Below are 13,024 nucleotides of genomic sequence, written 5' to 3'. Positions count from 1 at the left end.
GCTTTTAAGTAAAAATCATGTTTCATGAAGATATTTTATACATTTCCTACCATAAATATATCAAAACTTAATTTTTGCTTAGTAATATGCATTGCTAAGAACTTAATTTGGACAACTTTAAAGGCAATTTTCTCAATATTTAGATTTTTTTTGCACCCTCAGATTCCAGATTTTCAAAAAGTTGTATCTCGCCCAAATATTGTCCCATATTAACAGCTTTCAGATCATGCATAAATCTCAATTTCAAAAAATTGACCCTTATGACTGGTTTTGTGGTCCAGGGCCACATATAATTTAATGAGATATTATGCTTTAAATTTTCCTCGGAAGAAAGACTACATATTTTTAAAAACGACTAAATGTTGGATTATCAAAACAATTATTAAAAACATGCTTCTTATGAGTGTAAACAGAATATAACGAAATGCATCAGACTGCAGGGGGCTTGAGATGAATTTTAAAAATAAACAAATGCTAATTGCGAAAAACAGCAAGATAAGACAACAGGCAATATTAATACATAAAATCATAACACCACTTAATCTTTTTTATATATATCTATCAACCTGTAAAAAATCCCATTTCCCTCCACATTTGAAAGTGTATCAGATTTGAACTGAAAATGTCAGATTCGCTGTGATTCCGGCGGTTCACACTGTCATCCACAACAGATTGGTGTCATAGCTTGAAAAAAAAAAGCCAAATTTGGGACACATTCAACCGTGTTACTGACGCATTAAACCCCAGGAGGCAACCCCATGAGGGAAACTATATGACTGACGCACAACAGCATCATGGGACGTAAACACCTGATGCCCTAAGTTTACACCAGACACCTATATAAGACCAGAAGTCATTACATGCAGAAATCAGTACAATCCAGTTGTCCAGGGATGAAAGGGATCTTCGTTCTGGCTGAAATGCTTTTATTTTTTTAACACAGCCAACTGGGTATTTACACATCTTATTGAGGTCAAGTGTTTTCCCCAGAGGGAGGACAACTTGCAGTATTTATGACAACCCCACCATTTCACATCTCTTAAGCAATGCCAAGTTGGCTAACTCACACAAACCAGTCAAGGGAAAAACACACAGAAATAATTAATTGGCGTAGCACTCATAGAAAACCTCTATTTATGCTCATTGAACATTGGGGAAACAAAAAAATAGCCTTCAGTCAAAGAAACCCACCAGTCAAAATGCAACATGACACGTAACTCATCACGATTCAGTTAAGTTCCCACTAGAGATGCTTAAAACAAACCCAGCCCCTGTTTCACACCAGGATCAGGAGTGCTTCTCATCCAACAGACAAACACTATTCCCAAACCACAGCACGAAGCAGTGTGCCTTCAGGTAAATAATTAACAGGGGAGAAGCTGTCAGGCAAACACAAACAGAAAAAAAAAGATATCAGCATTATTCCTCTTACAAGTGCACTAAGCAGACCACCAAAACTACGGCACTGTTAAATATTAATGAATGGGGGGCGGGCGAGCGATACTTCAGTGCGTCTTTTTTGCCCCGGGCTTCATGCGAGAACATTTCAAAACAAAGGCGCGAGGTTTGATGACCAAAGCTGGTTCATTCCGCTGCGCTCCATCAGGTCCGGTGACCCCGCTCTGCGTCTAAATGCCCTGCGTAAACGTCCGAATATCATACAAGAACGCGTTCGCGCACCGGGGAGGGCTGCATATAAGGTATAGCGAGGGATGAAAACAACCGAGACCGTACCTTTGTTCACTCTCCGCAGTATCTGGCATCGGCATTTGAAAGAGACGGCTATCATACTAGCTCAGCCGAAGTGCTCATCCAAGGGCTCCGATGAAAGCGATTCCTCGCACATACATAGCACAGGCGCCGTGTGTCCCAGCGGAGGAAGGCAGGCTCCGTACGCGGTGCAGAGCTCGAATCATGCACTACGTCCCTGCAGCGCTGAGATCCGTGCTTTATAATGGCAAATCATATTTTTCCCCCACATATAAAAATCCACTGGAAAGCGCGCAGAGGAAGAACGCGCAGAGCGCGGCTGATGCGTCTCATCTGAGACTCGGTCTGATCTGAATGGGCTTTTAAAGTTGCATGCTTGGTGAATTCAGTAGTAGCTGGTACCTGAGCACGGCAGGAGACGAGCCACTCTTACTGTTATTTGCAAGAAGTATCAGAAATTAACTTTTCCATTAAGAGAACGGACTTTGTCATTTACGAGGGCGTAGTTTCAATTCAATCAATTCATTACCATAAATTCGCAATCTGAACAATTAGATTCCCCACAAAGCCGTACAGTTTATAGTCCATTAGAAAAGAGTTAGCCACTATCAGCCATTTCCTATGGCTTTTAGAATAGCTGTTTTGTGTTCGACTAAAACAAATTTTACTCGTAAAACCAATTATTAAATCCATAGGACGTTTCACAAGAGCCAATGGAAAATGAGCATCCTCTGTTGACCTACAAACTGACGTAACAGCTCAGTTTCGTATAAAATGGAACCAACCTCAACTGAAAATATACAACTACTATATATTTTTCTAAAGAGAAAATTTTCACCAATGCAAAAAAACACAAAACAAAAACAACAACAACAAAAAAAAAACAATTCTGAGAGGTTGCTATGCAATTTCAATACATATGAACAATAACAGCAGTGATGTCTGCCTAAGCAAGCACCCGTCATTAAATAGGTAAATAATAATATTATACCATATATTATATTATATAACATTTATAATATTTATAAACATATTATATAACCATGTGGGATAGAGGGATATTATCAACGGCTTTGCGTTTTCATTTAGATGCTATTTCAAGCTGGAAAAATCAAAGTTAACCTTATATAAGAGCACAATTAAAAGCCTATCAATTCCCCTGACAGGAAGCCAGAATAATTTCCATTAGGAAACTACAATAACAAAGCATTTTTGTCACTTCAAAAGCAGAAAAAAACTCAGAATATGCAACAAGATTGTTTCTCACTTTCAAATACACATTTCCGAACTGTTAATTAGCAGATAGCGTCTGTTTATTTACTTCTTAAATTTGCATAATGCCAATCACACATGCCTAATTCCAATCAAGAGTGAACCGGGGTAATTTGCAGGCCAGTGCTGCTGTATTCAGTGCTGAGCAGCAGTCATTTTTCTAACACGGATAGCATGCATTTAGGTCAGTAGCGGTATCTCGGTGTATATCAGACATTTGGAGGCACGATAAGCCTAGCGACGAGGGACCGCGTATTAAAGGGGTCTGTCTCTGTTTGTGTACGAAATACGGCTGAATGAGTCTTTAACGTGAATGAAAGTATTAAGGTCATCGCCACCATACTCCATTCCTCCCCTGACGCTCGTAAGAAGAGTCTGAGATAACAGCCGAACTGCGTGTCTGAGATCAAAGAGGTCTAATCCCTCTTTTCAACCCCCCTCATTTTCTTTTTATTCCCTTCATTTTAATTTTGTCAAGCATCCAGGTTGACAGTCCAGTGGAGTGGATCAATGTTCCTGAAGAGAGGGATGAGGTTTAGTACTAGGATTAAGCATACTGATCAGATTACACACATACAGGGATTTGTCTGTCCACTTGGATAAATAATGCTCTGGACTATCACCACGTCAAGATGAGAGATGCATTTTGGGACACCATGCATGTGGTTCTCTGTGGGCAGAGCATGCAAGAGCATCGCAAAGCCTGTCTGTTATGCGGTTAATTTGATCTGCACACAGTTGTTTGAAGGAAACGCGCTGGCAGAAAGGGAAATCCACTGGTGATGGAAGCGTTATGTCAGCTCTGTGCAAATTTTATAGAGATGTCAGTGAACTGAGGCACTCTCCTACTGTTTAAGACCCTCCAGTGCCACATACAGCCATCCTCTTATTTAAAGAATGTGGTCCAAGATGAGAAACAAATTGAGTAAACTACAGTCATTTCCAGCCTGGCCAAAGATTAAAAATTAACTTTTAAATTAAAAAATTCAGAGGCAAATAAAACTTTAAATCCAGCTTGACTCTATCCCAAAATACTTTGTGCAAGCTCTAATTTATGCATCCCGCATGAGAAACCCACAAGACAAATGTTCCCTGCTTGGGATGTACATTTGCATATAATATTTAATCAACAAGGCATCAGTTCGAAGACTGCACAAAATGGATTGACAAGTGAACTTTAATTTTTTGTCGACATGCAGGACACAACAAAGGACTTGCCACTGTTTTGAAATGCCAAATAAACTCTTTCTTAAATTGTTAAAAATATATATGACTTATAATAATAATAACAATAATAATATTAATAATAATAATTATATATATATATATATATATATATATATATAAATATATATATATATTAAAGTAAAATATAATTTTAAATACAATATATTTAAAAACAGTTCAAGCATATGAACGTTTAAATATTTTATACTTTATACTAATATATAATATTCACAAAATAATAATTTTAAACAAAAAATGGACACACTCCTCTCACTATAAGTATATACATACAAAACAGTTCAAATAAGTTAATAGTTTAAAGTGTAATTTTTTTTAGAATATTTATTATATAAAAATCTGTTTTTCATAGAATTAAAAATAAATTTAACTTATAACTATATATATATATATATATATATACACACACAATTTTTATATGTGTGTGTGTGTATATATGTATATATGTACACATATACATATATATATATATATATAATTGAAATGATTAAATAGAAATATTTACATAGCATTCACATACAGTTAATCTTAATTGTAAAATACATACAAAATATATATAATTTATGAAAAAATACATTAAATGTTTATATATATATATATATATATATATATATATAAACATTTAATGTATTTTTTCATAAATTATATATATTTTGTATGTATTTTATATATATATATATTTTATATATATATATATATATATATAAACTTTTTTATCTATATACTTAGATAAAAATCAGAAAAAAAAATTAAAATATTAAAAATATTTTATATAAAAAATAAAAATAACTTTTAAAAATGCATGATACACACACACACACACACACACACACATTACATATATATATATATATATATATATATATATACCCTTTCTTTCTTTCTTGCTATCTCTCTTTCTATCTTTCTGTTTGTGCTCACTGACAAATCAACATCCTCAAGGTCCATGATCACTCCCTCAATCTCCATTACAGGGATTGCACATATGTGCGAAACATTCTTAAATAACGGGAATCAAGTCTCTTGTTCGTCTCCCGGGATGGTGCAATCAATTTCCCTAAGATGAGCGTGGCGGCAATGCCAATCAAAACCAGTAGGATGCTTTCTGCTTTCTCATAACAGCTCTAAAGGTGACAGCTGACTTGAATAGGAACCCGTTCCATAAGGGCTGCCAAGTTTACATTTGCGTGCATGTGAATTGAAGTAATTGGTGGGTGTTGTTGTGCATGGGTGCATGTAGTCTGTCACATCAACGTGACATACTGGCGGAGAGGTCTGTTATTGAACCAAATTGCGAAGCTGCGAACTTGCCGGGTTGGGGGTCCTGGCATATCTAGTCATTACATGCTGAAAGCATTTATGAAAACTATAGAGGGAGAGATAAAAAATACATGTCTACTAAGACGCCCCTTTTGACTTGGTGGTCTTGGAGGATGATTTCTCCTAATGGCTCTCTGAAATAAGACAGGAAATCTGAAGAATTGAGAACAGAGTTTCATAAAACCATTATTATTAAAAGCAAGGATATGTCATTCCACTAAAAGAGGATATAGCTTAGCTCTCATCATCATGAATGCTGTATATCTTGAGGTTGGGATTAACCAGACCATGAAAAATTGAACCGCCGTGTTTTTGACAAGCAAGCTAGAGGCAGGCTCTGAACATTTTCCCCCACAAAGAGCAAATGCACTGAACTATTATAAATAAGCAGTAAAAAGCCTTCAGCCTATAAAGAGCGGCAGGGACAATGGCGGGAGCTGTCCAGCAGCACTGGTGCTGAAATGGCGAGGACAATAGGCTTCCTTTAAGTGTAACATCAGTGGCCTCTAGTGGTGAAGTCAGTGCACTATCCATCAAAATGGCTCAATCACATTTAATACTGCAGTGCTGCAGTTCACCTCATAGTTTCTGTAGGTTCAAACAAATTCAAAGTGGTTACATATATAATTATCACCATGCAGCCCACATAAACAGCGTACATCTTTTGCACCTCATCCCACTCGGCTGGACTGAAACCTGGGGCTTTGTGGGCCATTAGAAGAAACAAACATCACTGTTAGATTGCAGGAGCAGCTTGAAATGATGTGTACTTAGTGCCAGGGCACATCGTTCTGCTGGAAGTGTCTATTTAAAACCGAGTAGGGGGATACATGGTGATACTGGGGGCTGTAATATGTGCCAAAATCATTCCTGCAGAGAAATTAGGCACTGGCATTTGATACTGAGATTCATTAGAGCAGTTTATACTTTCCCAGTCTCCAGTTTTGGTAATCAATGTAGCCTCAGCTGTAGTCAATTAACTTGATTTTACCCTTAAGTACTGAAATTGTGGTCTTTCCTTCAGTTTAATTAAACTTTCATATATTATAAAGGTGGTTTTAAATGTTAAAAATGGCCTTTAACATATTTAACCAGCTTTAACTCATGCAGTAAAACTTTTTCTCTCTCTTAAAATTGACTATGAGTACCATTTTGGGTAGCATTTGCACTATTACTTATTTAAATCATGTTTGTTTTAATGGTCGGCTAATCAACATCTTATTAAGTTCTATATATAAGTTCTTAATAAAGTGACTATAAAGCAGACACAAAAACAGGCACATAGCCATCTCTCTCTATCTCTCTTGTTCTTTCAGGAGAGAAAGCTTTATATTGATTCAGCCTAATGGAAGCAAATGGAAGGGTCGGACTGAAGCCCTGGCCATTACGTGCAGGGGGTGCGTCACAATCACATGCAAATGAGGCGCTTTGAATGCCGCCTTCAGCACTGCATCTCTAAATAACAAATATTACCTAAAAAAAAAAAAAAAAAAAAAAAAAAAAAAAGTGTGAAGAAAGGTAACAATAGGTATGTGAACTATACATTTGAGTTGGAGAAATACTATATGCATTTATTTTTTGTTATTCAATTATTATTATTACTTTGTTATTATAAGACGACGAAGTAATAGTAGTAGTACAATTAATGTTAGTACTATAAGATAATAATAAACTATATACCTGAGAAATATAATATTAGGTAATTATTATAATTATATTATTATTATTAATAGTAGTAGTAGTAATAGTAGTAATAATAACAAGAACAACAACAATTGTTATTAATTATTATTATTATTATTATTATTATAAGAAGAATTAGATCAGTAGTAGTAGTAGTAGTAGTACAATTAATCTTAATACAATAAAATAATAAACTATATAACTAAGAAATGTCATCATTTTAGTCATTTAGCTCATTTAGAAATTATTATTGTTATTGTTGTTATTATTATTATTATTACAACAACAACAAATAGTAAACTTATATTATTGTTATTCTTATTTTTTGTTTTTCATTTAGTTTTTATATTTGTTATTCAATTTTTAATAATAATAATAATAATAATAATAATAAAAAACTATATCATGAGTAACAACAACAGTAAATTTATATTCTGTTTTTATATTTTTGTTATTCAATTTAATAATAATAATAATAATCATCATCATCATCATCATCATTAATATTATTATTATTATTAGAACTGAAAAAAATATATTTTTTGCCATTTAGTTCAGGTAATAATATATAAATTCAGTTAATAATAATAATAATAATAATTATTATTATTATTATTGTTATTATTAATAAAAATTTTACATTTATATTTAGTTTTTTTATTGTTTGTTTTTCGTTTTGTTTTTATGTTTTTTGCTATACAATTTTTAACAACAACAATAATAATTAATAATAATAAAATATTAGTAACAACAAATTTATATTGTTTTTCATTTTGTTTTTATATTTTTGTTATTCAATTTTAACAACAACAACAAAATAATAATCATCATCATAATTATTATTATTGTTATTGCTATTATTATTATTATTATTATTATTATACAACTGAAAAATATTTTTTTTGCCATTTAGTTCAGGTAATAATATATCAATGTAGTTCAGAAAACTATATTATTATTATTATTATTATTATTATTATTATTATTATTAGAGGAAGAAGAATCAGAAGTAGTACAATTAATGTTAGTACTATAAGATAATAAGCTATGTAACTAAAAAATATTACATTATTTTAGGCATTTAGCTCAGATATTATTATTACTATTATTAGAAATAATAGTAAATTAATATTATTGCAATTCTTGTTATTTCTGTTAGTATTATAGGAAAATAAAGCGAGCTATAAAAAAACGTAATTATTTTCAGTTGCTTAGTTCAGATAAGCATCATCAGCAGTAGAATAGTATTGTATCATAATATGAAAACACTTTGTTTTTCACATGGACATGCATGAATTTCAGATAAAGCATCTGCACTCTCTATCTTAAATAGTAGGGTTTTGTTGTTGTTTGTTTGTTTTGCAAATGAGCACTCACAAATCACTCCATTATTTTTTTTTGTGAATGTACATGGACATGCATGCCAACATGTTTCTTGCATTAATGCTTCCTCAGTCACAGATCTCCTCTTACTAGTTTTGAGCTGTATGGCAAGCCAAACACTTCAAAAGTGTGATGCAACTGCATTACCCAACTGATCTATGTGGTGACCCCAATTATCTGAGCAACCCGATGGATAGTGCACATCTTGTTTACTTGGCTTACTTGTGCAACCCACAGATAGCACTGCGCAAACTACAAATTGGCCAAACAGAAATGCAGTAATTATACACACTGGCCTGCTTTTGGCTCTCAAAACAATACTTAGAGTGCATTTTACTGAAAGAAATGTATGGAAAAAAGGATAAACAACAAAAAAAAGAGTCACTTCTTACCAATAAACACACAGTACCACCACCTCATGCCATGAAATACAGCATTAAAATGATAATAAAGCAAGATTCCCATAATATCCTCTCATAACATTTCATGTATATCGTTAACAACAGACGGAAGAGCTCGGGAACCTGGGAAGTTTCACAAACACCACCATGACGCTGTTTAATCAACTCAGCAGTTATCAAGCTTTCCCAAACGTCTCTAAAAAGTCACTCGGTTTGCATACCGCTACTGCAAGACTGGCAAATCTGGGACTCTGGGATCACCCGGCGGACACAATTGGACACTTTCAGGGTGTGCTGTGCCAACTCCACCGTATCCCAAAGGAAAAAAGACTTGGCCTTGAGTGAAAATCTTCCGACGGGACCATTTGCTACTCAGGACAGGTGCCAAGAAGAGACAAAAGGACCACTCAGCGTCTCCCGTCAGATGGACGGTCCAATGCAGTCATGGTTTACAGCGTAAGTGGCCTGCATTTGACTGAAAATATTATTTTGAAAGACCAAAAGCTCACAGATGTCCCCATCAGACAGGTTTGTCTTTCAGCCAAAGTGCAACTTGAGTGATTAAAAGGTCTAGTGAAACATCAGCGTCACACAGAATTGACTTAAGTGGCTTTTTCCAGATGAAATATGGGTAAGGGAAAGTAGATTGATAGGGATTTAAAACACAAGAGTGCTGAGTATCACCACACAAGAGAGCAAAATGAAACTCCTCTGCCGGTACAGAATGACGCTCGCAATCAGTCCCTTTGTTTCAGGCGGACTGTATATCAAGTCTGATGAAACCCTGATGACGGTGATTTCTCAAAGAAACACAGCCCTGTTTCCGACAGGAAGCTGGCAAAGTTAACAAAAGAACTTCCACCACCCCCTTACTTTGAAGGCCACATCAAACATCAAACATATGCCGTTTGCTCAAGCAGTCTCTTACTCACGCTGAAAAAACCCCACAAACACTTGCGGAAGCATCCTGTCCATTCTTTGATGCAAGTGGCTTTTTAAAAAGTTTCTTGATTATTGGGTAGAAGACAAATTTTTTGGCTCGCACACATTTACGTAGTCACTTCAATCGCAAAAGTCATTTGTTTCACACAAAAAAAAATCAGTCATCTACTCATGCTAGCTCAAAATGTATGACTATTATTATGAATCACCATTATCAATGTCAAGCTGTTTTTTTCCATATTCGTCATAATGCACAATATTCACTGGCTAATATTAGAAGCTTAGATCTGAACCAGTCAAAAATTGAATCACTAGAGACCTTTAAAAGAAGAAATGTGGATTTAAAAAGGCGAATGAAATATTAAATAAAAAAAAAAGTATTATAAATAATTATAAATAATTGTTATTAATAAATGCATTCTGGCAAAACTGGCACTCAATCTGGTGCTCAATTTGAAAATAAAATAAAATAAAATAATGAAAAGGAAATAGAATTTAAATATTATAAATAATTTTATTAAAAAAAAAAACATAGATTTTTCAAAACTGTCACTCAAACTGGTACTCAAATTTCCACATTTCAATTAAAATAAATAATTAAATAAATAAAAAACAAAGAATATATAATTCAAATACAAAACTTACACTAAAACTGGTACTAAAAATGCTGTTAAATAAAAGAAAAGAATACAAAAGAAAATGTAAATAATATCTTTAAAAATAATTACATTTTATTACAAATTTATTTTGTAAAACAACATTCTGGCACTCAAACTGGTGCTTAAATTGCAAATAACATAATAAAATAAAATAAATAATAAAATAAAATAAAATAAAATAAATCATTATAAATAATTGTATTAAAAATTCATAGATTCTAATTACTTTTAAGTAAACTAGTGCTCAAATTGCCATTAAAACAAAATAAAAGAAAAAGAAAATATAATTTGAATATATCATTATAAATCATTTTATTAAAATGATATACAGATTCTGACAAAACTGTCACTCAAACTGGTACTCAAATTTCCACTACAATAAAAAAAGAAAAAAGAATACAAAGAAAATATAATTAAATTACAAAACTGACACTCAAACTGGTGCTAAAAAAATAAAATAAAATAAAATAAAATAAAATAAAATAAAATAAAATAAAATAAAATAAAATAAAATAAAATAAAATAAAATAAAATAAAATAAAATAAATTTTATGACAAATTTACGTTTATGTAAAAAACAAATACATACATTCTGGCACTAAAACTGGTGCTCAAATTGAAAAATAAAATAAAATAAAATAAAATAAAATAAAATAAAATAAAATAAAATAAAATAAAATAAAATAAAATAAAATAAAATACATAGTTTTTAAATTGCCATTAAAATAAAGTAAAAGAAAATATAATTTAAATATATCATTATAAATCATTTTATTAAAAAAATATATCGATTCTGACAAAACTGTCACTTAAACTGGTACTCAAATTTCCACTACAATAAAAAACTAAAAAAAGAAAATATAATTAAAATACAAAACTGACACTCAAACTGGTGCTAAAAAATAAATTAAAATAAAATAAAATAATTAATTTTATGACAAATTTACTTTTATGTAAAAAACAAACACATACATTCTCACACTCAAACTGCTGCTCAAATTGAAAAATCAAATCAAATCAAATCAAATCAAATCAAATCAAATCAAATCAGGTAATACTTTCATCTGATGAAGTATACATGTAAAGGAAATAAAAAAAGGAAGAAAAAAAAAATCTGCATTCATTCCCTAACTAAAAAAGTACCATATCAAAGTATCATAAAGTGATAAAGTATTTGGTATTTCAACACAGAAAGTAATGGTTCTGAATGAACGTATTCACGCTCAATGGTACAATGTATAAAGAAATTCTCACTATTAACTAGCTGTTTATTAGCATGCATATTAACAGCATATTGACTGTTTATCACTACTTATAAAGCCTTATTTTGCATGACCATTTATTTGACATCCTTTAATCCCTAACCTCAACAGCTACCTAAAGTATTAAACAGCAAATTAAGAGTTAAATGACGCAAAAGTCCTAGTTAATAATGAAAATTTGTCCCTAAACTAAAGTATAACCACGTTTACTTCAATAAACGACCTTGAAAACCTCACTGATGCCTCACACTTTCAAAACTCCCTTTTCTCACAACGACTCTGTGATCTGCATGAAATAACAGGCAATCAGTTTTCCCTCCAGCTCCTGCTCTCACCTTGATTGACAACTTCCTCTCCCTCCTCTCCCGCACCTGCTGCTTCCTCCTCCGGAGTCTGAGCAGTGTGACAAGGTCTCCAGGAGAGCGGGACCCCAGCCCAGCTGTGCAGCAGCCGTCGCATTCTGCCTCCGATCCTAGCCGTGAGCACTGGCTCTGACCCGTGAGAACAGTCCCTCAACCTCTGCGCCTCTCTAATCGACCCTCTCCTTTCCTAAAACAAGGCTAATTGATGACCAAAAACCATTACACCCACATCAAACCCCGCTTTGCTCCACAAGAGGGCGGCAGGGTGCACAGCAAACGCAGGTGGAGGGGTTTTCAAAGCCTGGGAATGTGAACACGTGAAGGTGGTTGCCATGGAAATAGTGCGGTCGGGCTCAAAAGGGCGGATCTGAGAACAGCAGCGCATGGTTTACAAGAGTTGACAGGAAGTGGGTTGAGCGCCACTGGCGAAATATGGGACTAAGACTCTCTTTCCAAGTATTTTTTTCTATATATGTGTATGTGAATATGGAAGAGCTTTGAACAAGCAACATAAATGCATGCAAAGCACAGGGTAACTATATGCAAAGCAGCTCATGAATATGATGAATATGAATGATTCCTCCGCGGGGTGGCTTAGTATGTCTGCACCATATGGATTTTGAGCGCTCATCTGACTCAGCAAATGCACTCAGTGCTGTTAATGCACTAGGTAGTGTGTGTGTGCGTGTCTCATTGACCCTTTTCTCCATCACAGTCGACTGCTGCTAATCTAAACACCTCATTTAAAGGTCAGTTGACCCAGAATGCTTCCTGTATATAACACC

At 33.5% G+C, this 13,024-nt stretch overlaps 1 protein-coding gene across 10 annotated transcripts in view; it reads right to left on the bottom strand.

Annotated features, from left to right (window-relative positions):
* Window positions 1–13,024, bottom strand: part of grip1 (glutamate receptor interacting protein 1) — a 294,443-nt gene that overhangs the window by 127,789 nt on the left and 153,630 nt on the right. The window contains exon 1 of one of the 10 annotated variants that reach the window (XM_051107528.1): window positions 12,213–12,368. The exons of 8 other annotated variants lie outside the window; for them this stretch is intronic. In XM_051107528.1, the coding sequence (XP_050963485.1) occupies window positions 12,213–12,336 (124 nt within the window). In that variant the 5' untranslated portion in view covers window positions 12,337–12,368. Of the gene's footprint in view, window positions 1–1,734; window positions 2,323–12,212; window positions 12,369–13,024 lie in introns of those variants that run through there. One more of the 10 variants, XM_051107534.1, reaches the window with a different exon arrangement.

The sequence above is a fragment of the Labeo rohita genome, chromosome 4, assembly GCF_022985175.1.
Source record: "Labeo rohita strain BAU-BD-2019 chromosome 4, IGBB_LRoh.1.0, whole genome shotgun sequence".
NCBI lineage: Eukaryota > Metazoa > Chordata > Actinopteri > Cypriniformes > Cyprinidae > Labeo > Labeo rohita.
Note: the sequence above shows the minus strand (reverse complement) of the source record. Positions and strands in the feature narration are given on the sequence as shown.